At 45.5% G+C, this 20,972-nt stretch overlaps 1 protein-coding gene across 5 annotated transcripts in view; it reads right to left on the reverse strand.

Annotated features, from left to right (window-relative positions):
- The window catches only part of SMARCAL1 (SNF2 related chromatin remodeling annealing helicase 1), a 63,465-nt gene extending 43,039 nt beyond the window's left edge, over window positions 1-20,426 (reverse strand). For 3 of the 5 annotated variants that reach the window (XM_073305003.1, XM_073305002.1, XM_073304999.1), the window contains exons 1-7: window positions 20,308-20,426; window positions 17,809-18,801; window positions 15,646-15,696; window positions 13,009-13,269; window positions 11,883-11,933; window positions 6,460-6,643; window positions 3,961-4,111 (exon numbers count right to left, since the gene is read on the reverse strand). In XM_073305003.1, the coding sequence (XP_073161104.1) occupies window positions 3,961-4,111; window positions 6,460-6,643; window positions 11,883-11,933; window positions 13,009-13,269; window positions 15,646-15,696; window positions 17,809-18,712 (1,602 nt within the window). In that variant the 5' untranslated portion in view covers window positions 18,713-18,801; window positions 20,308-20,426. The other 2 variants (XM_073305000.1, XM_073305001.1) reach the window with 2 other exon arrangements.
- Window positions 20,427-20,972: the final 546 nt, after the last annotated feature.

Below are 20,972 nucleotides of genomic sequence, written 5' to 3' on the forward strand. Positions count from 1 at the left end.
GCTTCAGTTTTACCAACTTGAGAATGGGCCTAATAATGTTTAAGTGACTGGCCCAGGACCACGCACCAAGTAACTGGAAGAGCAGGCATCAGAAGTGGAGTCCCATGCTCTGGGAACTACACCACACTCCCTCCACCAGAAAGATCTAAGCCTACTTTCTCTTTGCTTCTTACTCAGCAAGAACTCTGGCTGCAATCAGAAATGAACGTGATTGTCTCCCAAGGTTCCTAGTTGTGCCCAAAAGCCAGAGCAGCAACGGAGTAGCATGGCCACTCTTAGTAGAGAGATTCACTGTTATTCCGCCCACACCAACAGTAAACATGAAGCTGTGAAAGCCAGGGACTTACAAGCAGAAAATATTTTACACCGCAGGAAGGTTTATAAAACTTTGCACCATGATACAGACGAAGCACAATTTCTCCAGGTCTTTTAAAGGTCTGTTTTCCCTTCTAAGAACCAGCCTAACGGAGCTACTGACTGCTGCTCTATGGTGGCAACTGAAATACGTGTGCTCACATTTCATCATGAAAACCAGCAGATAAATATTCAAAAAGGGGCCACTGATTCTGGGTGGCCAATTTGAGAGAGATTTTTTTTCGGGTGCCGAGCAATGAAGGTTCCCATTTATTTCAATTACTTTAGTCTCCCTGCAGCATTCAGTACTGTTGACCACGAGATACTGCTGCCTCTCCTGAAAGAAGTGGCGGAGATCTGGGCGATGCGCTAACATGGTTTGAGTCCTTCCTGCAGGGATGCAGCCAAAGAGTAACAATGGGAAAATCATGTTTCTAGACCCCTCACTTGTGCAGTCCCACAAGGATCAATTCTCTCACGGGTCCTACTACACAGCTACATAAAACCACTGTGTGAACTGGGCAGATGACATGGATTCTAGTGTCAACGGTAAGAGAATGACACACAATTCTACCTATCTTTACCACATATAACCACACCACTACCACCAAGAGAGCCTAGTGCTTGGATGAGATCAGCCCATGGATGAAGAGCAGCTGCCTGAAGCTGAACTTGAGCAAGACAGGGGTAATGCTGATGGGCAGGGGAAAGCATGGTAGGCACAGGGCAGTTTCCTTTGGTTGAAGGTTCACAAACACGCAACTGGTTAATTCAATCTGTGGTTTAGATGGCTCCTAGATTCCTTGTAGACAATGAGCACTCTCATAGCAGCATCCATGAGTAACCCTTTTTATCATTTCTAGTTGGCTACGAAACTCTGTCCCAACCTGGCCTCAGTTATTTACGCCTTTGTCACCTCTCAGCTGGACTACAGTGATGTGACAGATTAGGGCATGAAGCTTTTGGCGCTCTGGAAGTTGCAACTATTACAGACCACTGCAGCAGTCTCCACAGCAACACCGGCTTCTGCAAGCATATCAAACCTGTTCTTACACTGGTTTCCCCACAGAATTTCAACTCAAATTCAAGGTCTCAGTCCTTACTCCAAAGGATTCAGCCCATCGAGTGCCACCTAAAAGAGCCTAAAGCTCTGGGACAAAGACCATGGTCAGCCACTGCACTTCTCTGGCACAGTGAAACTCTCTATAATAAAGGGTAAAGCGATCTTTGCCACAGACAGAGCTCGCTAGGGGGCTGGTCTGAGACTATGAAATAAACTTCCACAGGAACTAAGGGCCACCGCAAAACTCAACACCTTCCACTCAAAGTGCAAGGTGAATTTCTTTGACCTTGCCGTCTCTAACATATACACACAGCTACCTGGATTTTTGTTTTTTTTTAAATCTACAATAATAAAACGTTCCACGGCGCACACTTCTCCCTTTGAGGAATAGATGAGAAAGCAAAAAACATGTGACACGTCAATACACGACCAGAAGGTGCTTAGATACCCCGGTGACACGTGCAGCATAAGAGCCTATCCAGAACAGGATTAGAGTTGCAAGTGCAACTGAAAATCAGGACCAAAAACATTCCAAGCTGGGCACCCAAAATTTGAGATAAATCAATAGCTACTTTTTAAAATGTTGGCCCAGATCTTCACCAGCCTCTGAAGGATGCCACTGCTGTCTCCTCCTCCGTATCCCAAATATAAGTAATTTTACTCCCTCATTCACAACCCAGGTGAAAATCTAGATGTGTCTTCTGTAGCTTGGCTGAGTGCCCGGTGCTTTGTTATACCAATGGCAGGGGAAAAAGAGAACAAATTGTTGTGGTACGAAGGTCCCACCATACAACAAAATCCAACCAATTTACTCTACAGCTGTCAGCATAGTGAACTGCTGAGAAAAGAACCCCACCAAGTCAGGCATGAAACTTATTAGCCTAAAGGCATGAGCGCTTCTACTCCTCACTTTCTCCCAGCATTAATGAACATTTCACAGTTAAGAAAAGTATGCCACAAAATCATCTTGCTAGCACAGGCTGTTTAATTGCACAGTAATTGCTCTCTGAGGACAGGCCCTGCAGCCCTGCTTTCTTTCAATTATGTGTATTTCCAATCCCTGAGAGCACCCATCTCCAGGTCCTGACCAATGTTCCCTCTAATTTTTTCCATCCATGTGCTCAATAAATTTCATTATGTGCACCGAGGTAATGTGCGGACGTGTGCCGCCAGTAGAAACAAAAAACCTAAATATAAATTTTTTAAAAGTTATCATCGGGATAATTACTCCAGCCAGGACAGGTTAGGTGTTTTCGAACTCACTACTCCAAGAATTAAATTTAAGTGTAAGAGAGAAATAATAATTCTGAAATGCATAGACTAATCAAAAAACTAAAACAGCACACTTTGAAAGAATAAAATTACAGAGAATATATGTGCATTGCAGGAAGTACCAAGAAGTAACAACAACAAAACGTGTGTGTGGGCGGGGGGGGGCAGGCGCTGCTGGGGAAGTTTCTGAGAGACACCGTGCACTGTCTCTTTAAGGCGCTCACTGAATGCTCTCCTGCCCCTGAGCCCTGTCTCCCCTCCCCCACTCTGCAGAGATGGGGTACACGGGCAAGAGGAAGGCGGAGAGACAGAGTGCGAATGCGAGACTGTGTGAGCTGGCTGCTGGGAAAGTCTCTTTAAGGCACTCACTCACCACCCGGACGGCTCGTTCAGACCTCAGACCACAGCAGTTCTCTCCTGCTCCGAGTCCTGAGCCTTGTCCCCTCTTCCCTGCTCTGTGGAGAGGAGGTACAGGGGCAGTGGGGTGGGTGGGGGGACACCCTGACATCAGCACCCCGCTCCCCCAACTCTGCACAGCCAGCAGGAGGGTCCTGGGAGCAGCTACAGGAGCAACGTGGCTGCAAAGCGGCGGGGGGGAAGAACACCTGAACACACGCTGCCAGATGTGTGCAGCTCTGCTAATCAAGCGCACGGCCCTTGAATCACTCCTGGGTGTCCACACAACAGCGCAGGGAAATGATGATAAAGAATTTTGAGGGTTTTGTAGATTAAAGCTGATGGGTCAAATTTTGCCCTGAAAAAGGCACTGGCCATGCTTGCGGAGGTCAGTGGGAACTGCAGACATACAGAGCAGAATTTCCGTATCTGGAATTCTGTAGCAGCTGATACACTGACAGAACCCATCTTGGTAGGTTTCAGAAGAAGCAGACAATTGCATGGATACCAATGGTGTTTTGGGCATTAATGAAATTAAGATGCTTAACTACAGTGATTCTGGTTCACATGCACAAGGTTAAACCAACTACCATATATGGGGTCGGAGAGGAATTTTTCCTTCAAGGCCCTTTTGTCAAAGATCTTTTTTCCTAACCTTTCTCTGGAACATGGAATGAGGATCATCCATTAGACTCAGGCAAGCATGTGTCATATGATCAGCTTCTTTGCAATTACAGGGGATAAGAGAACCTCATCTCTTCCTATTTTTCCCCCTTATTTTTCTAACTGGATGGCAGTTTTGCTATCCCTCATAGAATCCATACAAAAAAACCTCACAGGTGAGCCCCTAAAAGTTCTATTTAAACATACAATACCTCTGCCCAGGTAAATCTCACTGAGGAAGGTGTTACCACCAGCAACGGCCACTCCTTTCGGTAATATGCAGCAATACAGATAGCCTGGATAGTCTTCCCCAAGCCCATGTCATCTGCAAGAAGCAAACGGCCTTCTCTGGAGATGGCAAAACTGAAAGGACACAAAGCAGAAGGGTTACTCCTTTCCCCATCTTCCCAGCCAAGGTTAGCACAATCCCTCCCCAGTCTGAGACGCTCATTTCCAAAGAAGAGGGAAGGGAAACAGCAGAAGGCTTCCTTTGCAGCCCCTTTGGTTTTATTTTTAAAGTACGTTATAGTGGCGACCTGACAATCCGGCAGACAGAAGCCCTCTGTTTAGCCCCTCAACTGGCACAGTGCAGACAATGCAGCACAAGCTTCCCTGTGCAGTCCTGCCAAGATGCCTCTACCTGACTGGCAAGGACCATCTCCAGGACAAGCAGATAGTCCAGTCCAGTCTGTGCAACCCTTTGTCTCTCTCTGCTGAGACAACAAAGGGGGGCAGTTGAGACTAACTGTCATGGTGACTTTTGTGAGCCCAACATTTGTGCAGTGGGAACTGGACTGACCAACCAATTCATTCCACCCAGCTCCTGAAAACTCAGTCTGAGTCAAGCTGAGGTTTCTCCTTCTCCAGCATCACCACCAGCAGTAAAGGCTCTGCAGTCCAAATGAGACCTCCAGCAACATCTGTGCAGCCACACTGCCTTCTAATTCTACTTCCAATGACAGCCGGGCAGTTCCATTGTCTCCAATGGATTTCCACAGGTTTAACTGACTGGAACTTAGTAAGCAATGTAACTGAGGGTGCAGAAGGCGGAATGAAATCCCACTCACACAGTCTAGCTGTGCTGGGTCTGCAGGTGTAAGAAACTTATTTTTGTCACTAAAATCAGTAGACAGGGCTCTGAATACACACAGACAGGTTTTTTACATCAATGCTTTTCACTTCAGAATTGCACTTTTATGGAAACACTGAGATCATGTTGAACGTAAGAATGGCCATAGAGGGTCAGACCAACACTCCATCTAGCCCACTATCCTGCCATCCGACAATGGTCAGTGCCAGATGCTTCAGAGGGAATAAACAGAACTGGGCAATTTAGCAAGCGATCCATCCCTTGTAATCCAGTCCCAGCTTCTGGCCCTCAGAAACTTAGGAACACCCAGAGCATGGGGTTGCATCCCTGACCATCTTGGATAACAGCCAAAGAATTCATTTGGCTTCTCTGCAATGGCTTTGTCTTCTTTGAGTGCTCCTTTAGCACTTCGCTCATCCAGTGGCCCCACCGATTGTTCGGCAGGCTTCCTGCTGCGGATACACTGAAACTTTTTTTGCTGTTAGTTTGTGTGTCTTTTGCTAGTAGTTCTTCAAAATCTTTTTTTGCCTGCCTAATTATTGGCCCCCAATAAATTGGTTAGTCTCTAAGGTGCCACAAGTACGCCTTTTCTTTTTGCAATGATTAAGATGTTCATTTTATTCCATCACTGCACCACACCTCGAACCAAAAATTAAAATGAAGCCTTGGTCATGGGCCATTTGATTGTACTAGGTATTACAGAAGGTGCTGACCTGAAAATTCTCCATTCAGTGTGTATGGGTCACTTCCATTGGCATTAATGAGACTGAGCAACAAATATGCAGTCTTAGGATGTACAGATGCCAGGGTACTGCAGTACTGTGACAAAACAGACTGGTTAAAGAAACCATTTCAGCCCTGCTTCTGAATTACTTTGATTTTGCTGGGGTTGAATCAGACCATTAGAGATGTTTGAATCTGCTCTTTCCATGATACTACTAAACACTCACCTGTTCTTTCAGAGTTTACCCTGATCAGACTAGAAAACCATTACTAATAGCCCCATGCTAATATCAGGGGCTGGGGATTTAGCTGTGACATTTTGCTGCTTGAGATTGCTAATAAATAGTGACCACAAATGAGAAAAAAAAATTTTTTTATATAGTTGCTCCCTCCACAAATAATCAGTTGTTTTAAATCTTCCTTGGATTCAGTTTTGCTGCCCTGCACATGTCTGCAGCTTGTAAAAAAAAAAAAAAAAAAAAAAAAAGAAAGAAACGTCAGCTAATGCACTTGGGCACACAAGCTGAATTTATGAGAAAAGCAAATGATGCATGTGCACATACCCGGGGAGATGCAAAACCAAAGATGTACCGAAGGGACAGATTTACATGACTTGGAAATATTTCACACTATCACGTGCCCTGGTAAAGGCGATTTCCTTCCCAAGTCATCCTGAGAAATTCTGGATACATACTGGGTAGACCTGTGTAATGGGATTCATTACCCTTCTATTCAAAGACAAATTGAGTCTGTACCAAAGCCCAGCACCCCTTTGGTGAAATTTGGATACAAACCCATCTCTGATGGGTCTTATTAAAAAATGCAAACACCGCACTGATGGGAAATGCCAAACCATAGACACAGACCAAGCTCTTCATGGTATATGAATGGGACCTACTTCACGCCTTCTCTCTGAAAGGGCATGAGGCTCATCACAATTTTGGAATCCACCGCTGAAAGGTCAGCTTCGGGAATGTCTGAGACATGAAAGGCGGGCTCGTCAAACTGAGGACCAAAGGCTTGTATTACTGGCTTGGGCAGCGGTTCCACCTCTACCGTCGAAAGGCGCTGTACAGCTTCCACTGAAAAGAATAAACAGCAACCTGTTAGCTGAATGGGGTTCACATGTGGAATATACACTAGCAGCAGGGGGACATTTTGGTCCCACCAGCATTAGGATACTACGCTTGTCCTGAAACAGCTCAAGAAAGTCTTGCCTGATCCAATAGGGATGGCCCAACTATGTTACCGAAAATCTGTTTTCAAACCCGGGGCTGTTAGCTACCCACACATGCAGACATAGCTGCCAAGCACAGTGCTGCTTGACCCTGTTTTCCCATGACAACCGCTGCTAGCACAGGTCCCCGGTCCCGTGTGAACAGGAAGTTTTTAATAATGTATCTGATCAGCCAGGGCACAGATTACCCCACAGGCAACGTACAGCACCTTGTTCAAATCCTTATTTTTATTACTGACTGTCATAAATATAAAGGGAAGGGTAAACACCTTTAAAATCTCTCCTGGCCAGAGGAAAAACCCTTTCATCTGTAAAGGGTTAAGAAGCTAGGATAACCTCACTGGCACCTGACCACAATGAACAATGAGGAGACAAGATACTTGCAAAGCTGGAGCGGGGAGAAACAAAGGGTCTGGGTCTGTCTGTGTGATGCTTTTGCTGGGGACAGAACAGGAATGGAGTCTTAGAACTTAGTAAGTAATCTAGCTAGATATGCGTTAGATTCTGTTTGTTTAAATGGCTGAGAAAATAAGCTGTGCTGAATGGAATGGATATTCCTGCCTTTGTGTCTTTTTGTAACTTAAGGTTTTGCCTAGAGGGATTCTCTATGTTTTGAATCTAATTACCCTGTAAGGTATTTACCATCCTGATTTTACAGAGGTGATTCTTTTTTACTTTTTCTTCTATTAAAATTCTTCTTTTAAGAAACTGAATGCTTTTTTAGTTGTTCTTAAGATCCAAGGGTTTGGGTCTGTGGTCACCTATGCAAATTGGTGGGGATTTTTATCAAACCTTCCCCAGAAAAAAGGGGGTAAGATTTGGGAGGATTTTGGGTTGAAAGACATTTCCAAACAAACTCTTTCCTAATAATAATAATACTGGTGTTAGACGTTTGGTGGTGGCAGCGAAAGTCCAAGGGCAAAGGGTAAAACAGCTTGTACCTTGGGGAAGTTTTAACCTAAGCTGGTAAAAGTAAGCTTAGGAGGTTTTCATGCAGGTCCTCACATCTGTACTCTAGCGTTCAGAGTGGGGAAGGAACCTTGACACTGACTAGCAGAGTCCCTGTAAGCACCGTAGAACTGAGGTTTTGATCTCGTTCTGCTTCAGAACTCTGAAGTAGCAGACCCCCGGTGTGTCCCTCTGCAGAAAGTTCCTCCTCGATTATCTGAGCAGAACTGGTTTGAATCGCTATTGTCTGAACAGAGTCACATTCCCAGCCTAAAATCTTTCCTTGTCAATGTATCCCTGCATAACAGCTGCATATAATGGGATTGTGTCTGCCCTCCATCGTGCGTCACTCATCTTAACTTTTCTGGGGCAGGAACTGTCTTCATACTGTATATGTTTGTACAGCACCAAGCACATTGGCTATCTGACTAGGGCCTCTGGGTACTACCACGCTGCATGTATTAAATAATAATTAATAAATAGTAATCCTGTTTTCAAATAAGATAGGGCTTGATATAACAAAGGATGGGTGGTTCTAGGCGGGTTTCAGGATTGGGGAAAGAGATTTGCCAATTATACACTTTTTGAACTTGCCCATGACTTTGTTTTGTAACTACTTCACGGAAGACGTGGTAATTACATTAGGCTAGGACTGTGCTTTGAAGCCTAGTTCAAGCAACATTCAAAGGCTTTTAAAAACATCCTTTAATGCATGGACATACCATATCCTTAGGGAAGCTGTACCGGATTTTACTCTCTGCTATGAAACTATCACTAAACATCAGAACATTTATATCCTTCATCCATACATCAATTTGCAATGATATGCAGCACAAGCCTTTATCCGATGCTGTAACAAGTTCCCACATACCCCTGGTGCAAAAAATCTGGGGTTTAATCTTTTAAAGTCACAAGTCGGTGGTCAAAATTTCATAACATTCAATTTTCAGATACCCTTATTTCACACCCCTCCATTCCCTTTCCCTCATAAAAGCAAAGTGAAAAACACTTTTTACTCCAAGAGAAAATGATTAAGAATTAATAATATTAACACGATTTCCTGCTCTAATCTGGCTAGCACACATTTTAAACTGATTTTTCTTCACAGTTGTTTTTTTTTTGACTACGTAGAGAAATCAAAACGCATTTCTGCATTATACCCAACACACGCGCGCATACCCCCACACGGCGCTATACCAAGCATGCATGCAATGCACGCACTGCCCCCCATTATTTCTGGAAGCACCTCTATTTTTAAACCACTAAAATAGGAAATTGGGGGAATATAGAACACTTCCAGCTGTACAAACATACAGAGCTACTCAAATTTAAATTTGTGCTCACTGATTTTATGTATTACAACTGTGTGGGCACCAAACAGGCCTCCAGACTGTGGATTTTTATCTTAGTTTCAGTTCTCTCTAGAGCAGAGGAGCAAACTGGATTCCTCCTACACAAGTAAAAAAACCCTTACTTGAAAGGATTTCAGTTTGTGCTTGTGTGATGGTCTGAATTTCCTCAGCTCTCCAGTTTACTCTATACTCTTTCAATAGTGGGAAATCTCTCCCCCCTAAGTATATCAAAAGCCTGTTATTAAACTCACAGACTTACTTATTGTGTTACTATAATTGCTACAATTTCCTACATGATCATTCTGACGCTATTGTTCTACAGAAAAGCTAGAAAAATCATTAGGATGCGTCTGCAGCCAGCATGATTCATCCAAGAGTCATTTTTTACAGAAGTGACCTTTTACCTAAAGATGACTGAGTAACTGGGCAAATAGATATTAACCCCTCGGAACAGTTCCTGACAAAAGGAAATCATTGCAGAAGATAAGGCACAGGCACCAAGCCATATTTTATTTTTTTGCTGGGGTAAGTGAAGAGGGACAGAGCTTCTCGACAGGTGCAATATGAGAGGGCTGCAAACCCCTCACAAGTGTCCTCCTAGGACACCACCTACAGGACCCTTTATCCCTTTCCTTGGACCTGGTTCTGGCCCTGCAAGATACGGAATGCTTCTTCCAAGGCAGTGCAAGCCCTCAACCCTCAGAAAAGCCAGCCAACTGAAAAGACTGAGCAAACTCAGCATTGAGCAGGAACTGCTCGTCACCCGACAAGATCATGCCCTTTGCACAGGCCCTATACTGCAAGATGCTGTGCATCCTCAACTAGCCTCCACTGTGTAACTCCATTCTCCTGTCCTGTTAGGGTCTTTATATTGTTGTTTCAGAATGTAGGCTTGCTCACCCAAAAATCTTTTGCCTCTTCACCATCATAAAGCAGCCTCTCCTCTAACGCTACATCCGGTGTCCTGGCTTCCAGCTCCTTGATTACTATTAGTATTCCTAACGCACTCATCACTAGAGTATAAAGGCACTCAATTATTAAAAATGCTCCATTAACCCATAGTAATGGTGTACAGTACTGGACTAGCATTAAGCTGCAGGATTTTGGACCATGACTGTACAATCCTCCACAACAGTGTTATAGCACCATTATAGGGCATCTTCCAATTTCCTTCTAAAGCTTATCCTGCTCTAACTCATATTTCAGGAAGTATGAGGGCCCAAAGCAAGTAGAATGGAATGATAAGTAATAATTATAACACTGAGTGCTTCTGCACTGCTTTTCATCTTCAAAGTACTTTCCAGACATTAACGAAACACACAGAACTAAGAAGCAGACGTGCTGGGAGCACACTGCTGTGAGAGCGCTTTTTGCAAAGCGTATCCATCTTTTAAAAGAAATACAATTTTACACCCTGCTGTGTGGGTCAGAATTTTGTCAACACCACACATGGGTACAAAGGGAGAGGAGACTGCATGTCTGATTGTGCCCAGAAGTGAATGTTATGGCTATAGACTACGCCTGGAGCGTACTTATAAGTAGAAGAATGATGCTCTCTCACTCAACATATTTTACTCAAAAAATTTTAAGTGCCCATCATCTTAGCATTTGGGCTTTTCAGAGGAATATGAAAACATGCAGGACGTGACAGCTCTGTGGGAGCCTGCTGACTCAGTCTGATCACTTTATTGAAACAAGCCGGGACTCATTTGCCCAGCAGTCAACACAGCCACAGGAGAGCAACCTGGACTCTAGTCTGCCTTGTACATCAACTACAAACCTGTTGGCTGAGTTCCGATTACAGAGGCTTTATTTCTAGCCGTACCATCTTAAGCTGGACAAAACCACCTTGACAGTCAACACACAGACTATGGTTCTGACGCTGGCAGTTAGGAAAGTCATCAGTTCACTTATAAACTGAGCAAACTTGATCTGAAAAACTTAGAAGGTGAAAGTCACCAGCATGATATTCTTCACAATATTTAAGTCCTGCAATGGACTACTGGCAGGGGTGTGGGCAGAGCACTCATGCATGCAAATCCCTTGTTCACCACAGGTTGGGGGTGACTGTGTGCCAGCTGCAGAATAGGCCAGCACAAGGGAGGAGGGTGGGGAACTAGGGACAGGCCAGGGTAGAAGACACTAAGGTATTTCTACACAGCAACTAGACACCCACGGCTGGCCTGTGCTAGCTGACTTGGGCTCGGGCTACGGGCCTGTTTCTTTGCTGTGCAGACTTCTGGGCTTGGGCTGGTAGCCAAGCTCTAGGACCCTGTGGGGTGAGAGCGTCCCAGAGCTTGGGCTCCAGCCTGAACCCAGAAGTCTACAGACTAACAAAATAGCCCCGCAGCCCGACTCGGCTGGCACGGGCAAGCCGCAGGTTTTACTTTGCTGTGGAAACATATCCAAGAGTGCAACTGTACAGATCTAGTGATCCAGAATTCTGCAGAGATGGACATGAAGGGCCAGCAGCCCTTATTGGAGCTTGCCTACAGATCAGGGGAAGGAGGGAGACAGTGAGAGAAGCCATTCTCCCTCCGCTGTTTAGTTCACTCTAGAACTGAGAAGAAGTTACTGTAGAAACCCCCCCCCCCGCCATTATTAATTCACTTTCATAATTATCATCACACACACTAAAAATATATGAAATAAAAACAATAGAAATTCTACTCCTGGCAGAGATCACATCTTCATATGCCTTTGTGCAGCACCTCGTACAATGGGGCCCTGAATGGGTCACCGTCCCAAGAGAATAGACCCCACAAGGAAAATGCAGCTTCTCACTTAGCCTTGCATAGTCCTCCAGTAGGAAACTCCATTTTCTGGTCTTCATGTCTGTAACAGTCACAATAATAAAATAATCAAATGTTGTCAGAAACGATGTTTAACAAAAAAAAACAACGCAGCACCACCTGACTCTTCCATAAACGAACAGCGACAGCAGCATTCAATATTCTCTCCATTTCACAACTGCTTTGAAACAGTTTCCACCTTGGCCAGCCATCTTTTATTTATTTATTTATTTATTTTTTAAAACCTTCCTATCTCATGCTAACCAAATGGTTTTGAGGAAGGGAGCATATGTTCTCAGCAAAGTACATGGGCAATTAGACCCCAGCTGACTTTCAGAGAGTAATAGCTAGTTGCAGGGCTGCCTCATTCATGGGTGCCCGAAGTGCAACACTAAGGCCAAACTCGGCCTTCTGTTCTGACAGCAGTTGCATCTTCCTGTAAGTCAAGAGTGAGTAAAAAGCTGATCTGCTGCAAGCAGGCAGCATGATGCAGCAGACTGGGCACAGGCTTGTGAGTCAAGAGGCCTGGGTTCTGTTCCCTGCTCTGTCACTGGCCTGCCATGACATTGGGCAAGTCACTTCACCTCTTTGTCCTTCAGTTTGCCTGTCTGTAAAGTGAAGATGGGCATATTTAACTACCTTTGTAGTTCTAAGAGTGCTATAAGAACTCCTCCTAAACATTAGCATGGCTGGGTGAACTCAACCAATTTTAGTTCATTACCTAGGAAGATCATGTACATTTCCACATTGACTTGGTCTGTCATTTTCTATGACAAATTAGGTGCGGAGATGCAGAGGTTGGGCACCAATGGTCAAATTCAGCACATCCAGCACTGAAATACGGTCTTTGGAATTTGTCTCTGAACAAAATGGGGAGTCATTCATGCTGCCACAGAGCAAAGCAGTGGGCACAATGTTTAAGCAGCCCAGCATTATTACAACATATACCAAAACCCTCCCTGATACAGATCTTCTCCTTCCAGTGTGTCCAGAGCATATTTGCTTTTGTCTTTCAAACCTTTTATCTTTCAATCCCAAAGCACTTTATAAGCGTTCATGAATATAGCCAGCACCAACAATGCCATCACATTAATGCAGCAATTAAACCAGAGACTCACCATAATTCCTGGAATTCATCTGTTTAAACACCTCAATAATTTCTGCAGCATACCCAATCTCAACCTCAAACCGGGAGCGTGAGATCAGAACACACTTCCCCCGGACGGTGGCAGAGGGTTTCTTCCAGCCGCTGCACGTCTTTAAGAAGGATTTCAAGCTGGGCCCGCTGCCGACAGACTGTGAACACGTGGCTGGGCCAGCTGCATCCATCTCTTCAAATGGTACCAAAGTCACTGAGGAAAGCGGCTTCACTGCTTCCACTGCGGGGGGAAAATAATGGCTTTATGGGAAAGAATAAATGAAAAATGGGCAGACCATGAAAACTTCAATTCCCCGAAGGACAGAAAGAGCAGGAGCCAAACTGAACCCAGACAAAAGGTGCAGGATTCTTTGGGACGAGGAGGGAAAGGAGATCAGCAGAACAGGCCTCATTCCTCTTGAGGGCAAAAGGGGACAGCTAGCCCTGTTTCCCGTACAGAGCAAGGATCAGGGAGCTGAGGTGAGGTGCAGCAGCAGGGTGAACCTACTCTCCCACCTTAGAGCAGACAATGGTAACAGAAGAGCAGCAGAGCTGGCAATGGAGAGGTAGAGAATCCAGCACACAAGCTGCACCAGCCCTGCCCAGGTTCCCTCTAAGCCGCCAGGGAGCGTGATCTGAAATCTCTCTGCCTCCTGTGTAATGTCACTACCTGACGTAGGGGGCAAAATTTCCTTAGGCACCATTAAATTCTTGATGGAGGATCACTGAGCATGCTCAGACGCCACATCTCTGTTGCTTACAGCAGGTTCCCCCCGCCCCAATCTTACAAACTCGGAGGCCATCCCTGTGTGAGTTGAATTATGACAACAGTAAAGCTTCCTTCTCCGACATTCTGAGCTATTGACGAGCTACAAAAGCCTTAAGGTTTGAGGGCATTTTTAAGCTGGAAAAGTAGATTTTGCCCCCCTGACTCTCCTCCTCCCACCAATAATTCCAAACAGACAAAATGGATTTTAATCCAATTTAACTTTAAAAAATAAAATAATACTAAGCCACCTCCAAACTGAATGCAAGCATGTGAAATTTCATCCCAAAAGGAGAATTTCAGAAGAAGCATCTAACAAATGAAAAGCAAGTCTTTCAATTAAAGCCTGTATGGAAACTTTCATTTTTATCTGATTTTTTATATCTAATATAGCTATAACCCGCCCCTGCTTTAAAGAAATTAGGGGGGAAAACCTCTCTGTTCATTTTGTGTACACTTTGTTTCCCCTATTTGATAGGGTCTTTCACAAACAATGAAAGATAGAAACTTTTTTTAAAAAAGTACAGGAAAGTGTAACTGTAAAACCACAGAAACTGGCAGGGAAAGGTACAGAACCTGCCACTATTTTTTGAACTAGTCTTTAAAAAACTGCCTAGATTTCAAGTCTACAGAGTCCATTTAATCATAGTGTATGAAACACTCAGGATTGTCTTTGGTAACCATCTACTGATAGGGATGCCAGCAGCTGCTTTTCACTAGGTGCCTTCTACCATAAGCTCACGCTTCAGGATAATTTGACAAGACATTTTAAAAAAAGATGACATGCTATTTTAAAATGGTCTATTTAGACTGTAAGCTGTGCAGGGCTAGGACTCTGCTTACGCGGTATAAGATACACAAGAGGTTGGATATTAGGAAAATCTTTTTCACTAGGAGGGTGGTGAAGCACTGGAACAGGTTACCTAGGGAGGTGGTGGAATCTCCATCCATAGAGGTTTTTAAGGTCAGGCTTGACAAAGCCCTGGCTGGGATGATTTAGTTGAGGATTGGTCCTGCTTTGAGCAGGGGGTTAGACTAGATGACCTCCTGAGGTTCCTTCAACCCTAATATTCTATGATTATAAGAGAGCCACCTGTCAGCGCTTAAATATACAGCAATCTGCATGGGAGGTTAAAATTAGGCCTGAAAGGTGGACTTTTCCAAAGCATTGGCCTAAATCTGCTCCCATTGAAATCAACAGCAGTTTTACCACTGACTTCAAGGAAAGGAGAGTTGGATCAAGACTGTGTGCTTTTGAAAAGCCCACCTGGAATGCATGGCTGCAACCATCTCAAATTTTCTCCAGTCCACAATGAAGAAAACCATCCCCTGATATTCCAAATTCTGAGGCAACCACAATAGCAACCTCACAAAGCCAAGAAGATCATGCCATTTCACTTCCCACACTCCCAAAAAAGAGGAAAAGAAACAGCTTCATGAAACCTACACACAGTTTACTGTTTCAAAAGATGGCATCAGAGTAAATCATTCAGTAAAGTATTAGCCAGCCTGCACTTCTGGAATGTTTTCACTTTCTCTGCATGAACCCATATGAACTACATGCATGAACTCAGCCATATACTGTGGTTTGTTCGCCCCTGAAACATGCAGTTAGTGAGTGGAGAAAGCATATACTTAGCATTTAGATTACACCTAGAAACCCAGTTAAATCTAACTAAGTTCACAGATTCACAGCAGACCCTCAAATGCCCCATGCCTGAAGAATGGGTTTTCTGTTTGAACAGTGCTGCCCCGTCGTTACTCCAAGCAATAACACAGCCAACAATAATCATGCAAAGATGAGATAGAGACTTTGATCCTGCATATCACTCCACAGGTCTGCTTACTTACTGAGACTTCTGTAGTCTTCTAAACTAAAATTCCAAATCTTCATAGCAGGATCTGAAATTGGACAGAATTTGAGTCATTTGGGAACAGAAACAAACAGTGCTGTTAAAGGCTTAGTAATTAAAGAGAATCTGGTCTGTTTATGCAGACACTTCAGAAGTACCTGTCAAAAGCACTGTGCATTGTTATTACAACTGCAGGGCAGCTGGAAATACAGAAAAACTTAGCAGTAGGATAGTAAAACAAACATCCGCACAAATATGAGAGGAGTGTGGAAGTAAATCACAGCGCTGAAAAGGACAATGGATTTTGCAAATAATGGTGGTACAAATATTTGTGCACGCCCTTGGATGTTAAGAAGGAGAACCTGGAGGACACTAGGATGGCTGGAGACCACAGGGTTAAACTGGTGCTGACTACAGACTTGAGTTAAGGGCCAATGTGAGCACAAGAACAAATGGATATACATGGGCCATCAACAAGTTTAGGCTTCAAATTAGGCTGTCTACATCCACACAGGTGTGCTGCTACGGCCGTGTTGCTGTAAGGCACGCGGTGTAGCTGCACTTTGTCGGCAGGAGAGAGGTCTCCTGCTGACAAAATAAAAACACCCCAACAAGGGGAGGTAACTTTGTCAGCAGGAGAGTGTCTCCTGCTAACAATGCGCTGTGTACACCCGCACTCGTTGGTAACACTTTTGTCGGTCGGCGGGTATTTTTTTCACCCCCCGATTGACAAAAGTTTTACTGACGAAAGTGCAGTGTAGACATAGTCTTAGATGCAGGTTTCTAACCATCAGAGGAATGAAGTTCTGTAACAGCTTTCCAAAAGGACTAGTGGGGGCAAAAAAACTAACTTGTTTCAAGACTGAGCTAGATAGCTTTACGGAGGGGATAGTATAATGACGTTGCCTACAATGGCATATGGTCCATGAGTGACTGCTATTAGCAAATATCTCCAGTGGCCGGAGATGTGGCACTAGATGGGGAGGGCTCTGAATTACTACAGAGAATGCTTTCACAGGTGTCTGGCTGGTGGGTCTCAAATGCTCAGGGCTGACTGATTGCCATATTTGGGATCGGGAAGGAATTTTCACCAAGTCAGATTGCCAGAAACCCCAGAGGATTTTCACCCTCCACTGCAGCACAGGGCATGAGTCACTTACTGGTTTGAACTAGAGTAAATGGTAAATTCTCTGTAACTTGAAGTCTTGACATTGAGATTTGAGGTCTTCAGTACCTCAGTCAGAAGTTATGGGCCTATTTCAGGAGTGGGTGGTTGAAGTTTTGTGGTCTGTGATGTGAAGGTGGTCAGACAAGATTATCATGATGGTCTCTTCTGGTCTTAAAGACTATGAGTCAACCAACTGTCTAAGAGCAACTGAAATTAACTGACCATTTCTCCAATACCAATTTCCAAATACTGTTTCCCCCCCTCAAATGTTCTGACTAAAACTGGCAGGAATTTTTTTTTTGTCAAAAAAAAAGTACCATTTTGACAAAAATCATTTTTTCCACGATCATAGAAAATTAAATGAAATTTCATTTTGAAACAAATGGAAAAACGTTTTGACATTTTTAGAATGAAAAGCTTTGATTTTTTTTGTTTCAAAGTGATTTTTCATTACAAAATGTACTTTTTTTAATATATTTTTTTAAAAAGATCAACATCAACACATTTCAAAATTTACTGAAATTAAACATTTTGATTTACTCAATTTTAAAAATATTTCATTTTGTGAAAAATTTAAAAAAAAATTCACAAATCAGGATTATTTTTTTCCAAAAGCTCAAATTTTTTTGCAAGGTGGAAAACCCAGCTTCCAACCAACTCTAGTTCTGACTGCCTGAAGTCACAAAACATCTCAGGACACTTTCAATACAAGGGGAGGGGTGGTTAATGGAGATTATCTTGGCTAAATTCCAGTCTGAGTTATTTATTCCCTGAATTCTTCTGCAGTTTCAACTGCCTTACTTTTCACATCACCCCTAAAAGCTATATACAACATCATTGCCATATTCCACCCCTGCAAACAGCTGCATTTCCGTGACGGGTAAGGTGATTTTTGTACAGTTCCTTAAAGAGACTGATATACTGATTTTTCTTAAGAACAGGGGCATAAACCAACCTTAAGAAATTATTATAAATTGTTATACGTTTTCTTACCATATCTTTTGCTAGGTATGCTCTTAAACACAGCGATGAGTTCTGCATTGTAGCCTACTTCAACCTGGAATCGGTCTTCACTGTGCTTCACGCACCTTCCTTTGATAACACTGGGTACTTTTCTATGACAAAATATTTCCAAGTTAGAGCCTACACCACTAGAACTGGCCACCTTTTGCATCTTACCCTCCTTCAACGGAGTGGGTGGCCGCATAGTGCCACAAAACTGTGAGATGCTATCCTTTTGGGGGAAGGGCCCACAGGTTGGTTTCCCTGCATTTGTTGACATTTCAGAATCACTCAAGGTAGCACTGCTCGGTGATGGCATGTATTTCATGCCAACATGTCCACTGGCAGATCTGTTCAGATTTTGTAAACGTTTAACATCATCAGGGTGCTCCTTAGCAGTTAATCTAGGATGAGAAGGTTCTGTAGGTTTTTTGAATGTTGCGTGGTACTTGGGTTGCTCAGAACCTGAATAATGTTGATGGGGACTCAAAGAATTCTGGAGTATCGAGAGGGACTGTTTAGTGCTGCACATTTGACTCCACGAATCTTGCTTTGAGCCCTCTGAACAATTCTCCTGTTGCACGCCACATGAACCAGCCATCTGCTGGGGTGCGTTAAAGTGATTATATCCTTTATGAACATAGCTCTTCTGCGCCACATGGCTGTTGGGTGTCTGCTGGTGTTGGTTAATGAACCTAACATGATTGTTTTCTTGTTTCATACACTGATGCTCCAGGTTTCTTTGATAGCTTGGATTCTGCTGGTTGGATTGTTGGCTAGTGAGCCCATCAGGCCCTCCTTGCTGGGCTGCTAGTCTCTCTGCTCTTCTAGCCAAGGCCTTTTGTCTGTTCTCCTCAATTTTTCTTTTCTGTTCTTCCGTAAGGCCAGATGACATCTTCCACAATTAAAATGATAGTCCTGAATCCTGTGTGTTGAATACTAGTGAGGAAGCCAACTGTTCCTTTTACAGGACTGGAGGCGAACCTAAATAAAACACAAGACCAAGGTTCTGGTAAATTTTAACCATATGCATGGAAGGCATTTGTTTTTTATTGATGAAATGGTGCCACTGGCACCTAGACACCAGAGTGACTGGTGCAGTACAAATACCTAAAATAAAAGTAAGGCAACAGCATGGACTCAGGGCTAGACTTAAGCCATATGCAAAGTGGGCAACCATAGAGACACTCGCCTTTGGGGTCCCTGCACCCTACACCTCCTTGTTTAAAAAAAAAAAAAAAAGAACAAAACACCCCACATACGCCAACTACCAAAGTCTTCCCTCAACCCCACCAAGATTTGTGCATATCCTGAAATACAACTGAGCCCTTGCACACGACCTCCCATAGGGCTCTGAACAACATCAGGCCAGCCCGACGTGGATGCAGTCAGAAAAAATGACTGAAGAAATCCCTCATCCATGCAACTAGCCTGGAAATCAAGGGCCTTGACTCCTAAGGGAGAGGGGGGTGGGGGTGGGAAAGTATTGTATGACCAAACGTTATCCTTCTGGCTCAGTCTCTTGCAGCAAGTGGCAAACTCAAATTGAGCCCCATAATCCATGGCGCACGGCAAGGGCTCACCTCCTGCCTTGGGAAATTTACACTTCCAGCACCAATGGCATTCCCATAGCTACAGGTAGCAATTCAGCCCCTTCCTCTGAGAAATTCAAAGGTGACGACGGCTCATTCACCCCACCCTCTCCCAGATACTGGGGCTCACTCCCCCACCCCTCCTGGATGCCGGGGCTCACCCTCCACCTCTCCCAGCTACTGGGGCTCATCCCCCTCTGCCCTCCCTAGGTACTGTGGCTCACCCCCCCAGAAACCGGGGCTCCCCCCTGCCCCTCCCAGATACTGGGGCTCTGCCCCCCCAGGTACTGGGGCTCACCCCCCAGCAACTGGGGCTCTGCCCCCCCAGGTACTGGGGCTCTGCCCCCCCAGGTACTGGGGCTCACCCCCCTCTGTCCCCCCAGCAACTGGGGCTCACCCCCCTCTGTCCCCCCCAACAACTGGGGCTCTGCCCCCCCAGCAACTGGGGCTCACCCCCTCCGCCCCCTCCAAGCAACTGGGGCTCTGCCCCCCCAGGTACTGTGGCTCACCCCCCCAGAAACCGGGGCTCCCCCCTGCCCCTCCCAGATACTAGGGCTCACCCCCCCAGGTACTGGGGCTCACCCCCCAGCAACTGGGGCTCTGCCCCCACAGGTACTGGGGCTCACCCCCTCCGCCCCCCCACCAAGCAACTGGGGCTCTGCCCCCCCAGGTACTGGGGCTCACCCCCCTCCACCCCCCCAGCAACTGGGGCTCTGCCCCCCCAGCAACTGGGGCTCACCCCCTCCGCCCCCCCCCCAACTACTAGGGCTCACCCAGCTACGGGGGCTCGGCTCAGCGCCGCCCCTCCCGGAGCCGGGCTCCCTCGAGGGCCCCGGCGTCACGTGGCCGACGGGAGCCACGCGCCCCCTCCCCCCGGCGGCGGCCGCCGCCCTGGTACCTGCGCGCACGCAGCCCCGCGGGCCGCTCCCGCCCGCTCCCAACGCAGGGCGACAGGCGGAGCCCGCCCCGCAGGAGTGCGCATCTGTCCGGACTACAACTCCCAGCAGGCAGCGCCCCCCCCCCGGGAGGGGGAGATTAGCCGGCGGAGCGCGCGCGCTGCATGCTGGGAATTGTGGTCCCGTTGCACCGCGGGAGATGTAGTCTCCCGAAGCCCACCTCACGAGCCGTAGTCTAGTGGTTAAGTTTACACCCTGGGCGGGGGAGAGGCAGCAGGACGCCTGGGTTCTCCAGCTGGCTCTGCCATTGACCGTGTGGCCACGTGGCATCATCTCCCTCCATGCCTCAGTTTCACCCATATAATATAATTAATAATAGCATGAATAGTGTGTAGCTGGTAATGACAGCATGGGAGGTGCCTTCCTCACCCTGCGAATTGTGTGTAATGTCCACCCCACCCTAATGCAAAAATGAGAGTAATATCTGACCTCCCCCGCCTTGTCTCTTAGATCGTATCAACATTTCGGGGGGGGGGGGGCAGGGGGAAGGAAAGGCAATCAGTGGGTCACAAGGCTTTGGAAATATTGTTACAATCTAAGAGACAAGGTGGGGGAGGTAATCTCTCTTATTGGACCAGCTTCTGCTGGTGAGAGAGGCAAGCTCTCA

This window comes from Lepidochelys kempii, chromosome 11 (assembly GCF_965140265.1).
Source record: "Lepidochelys kempii isolate rLepKem1 chromosome 11, rLepKem1.hap2, whole genome shotgun sequence".
Classification (NCBI taxonomy): domain Eukaryota; kingdom Metazoa; phylum Chordata; order Testudines; family Cheloniidae; genus Lepidochelys; species Lepidochelys kempii.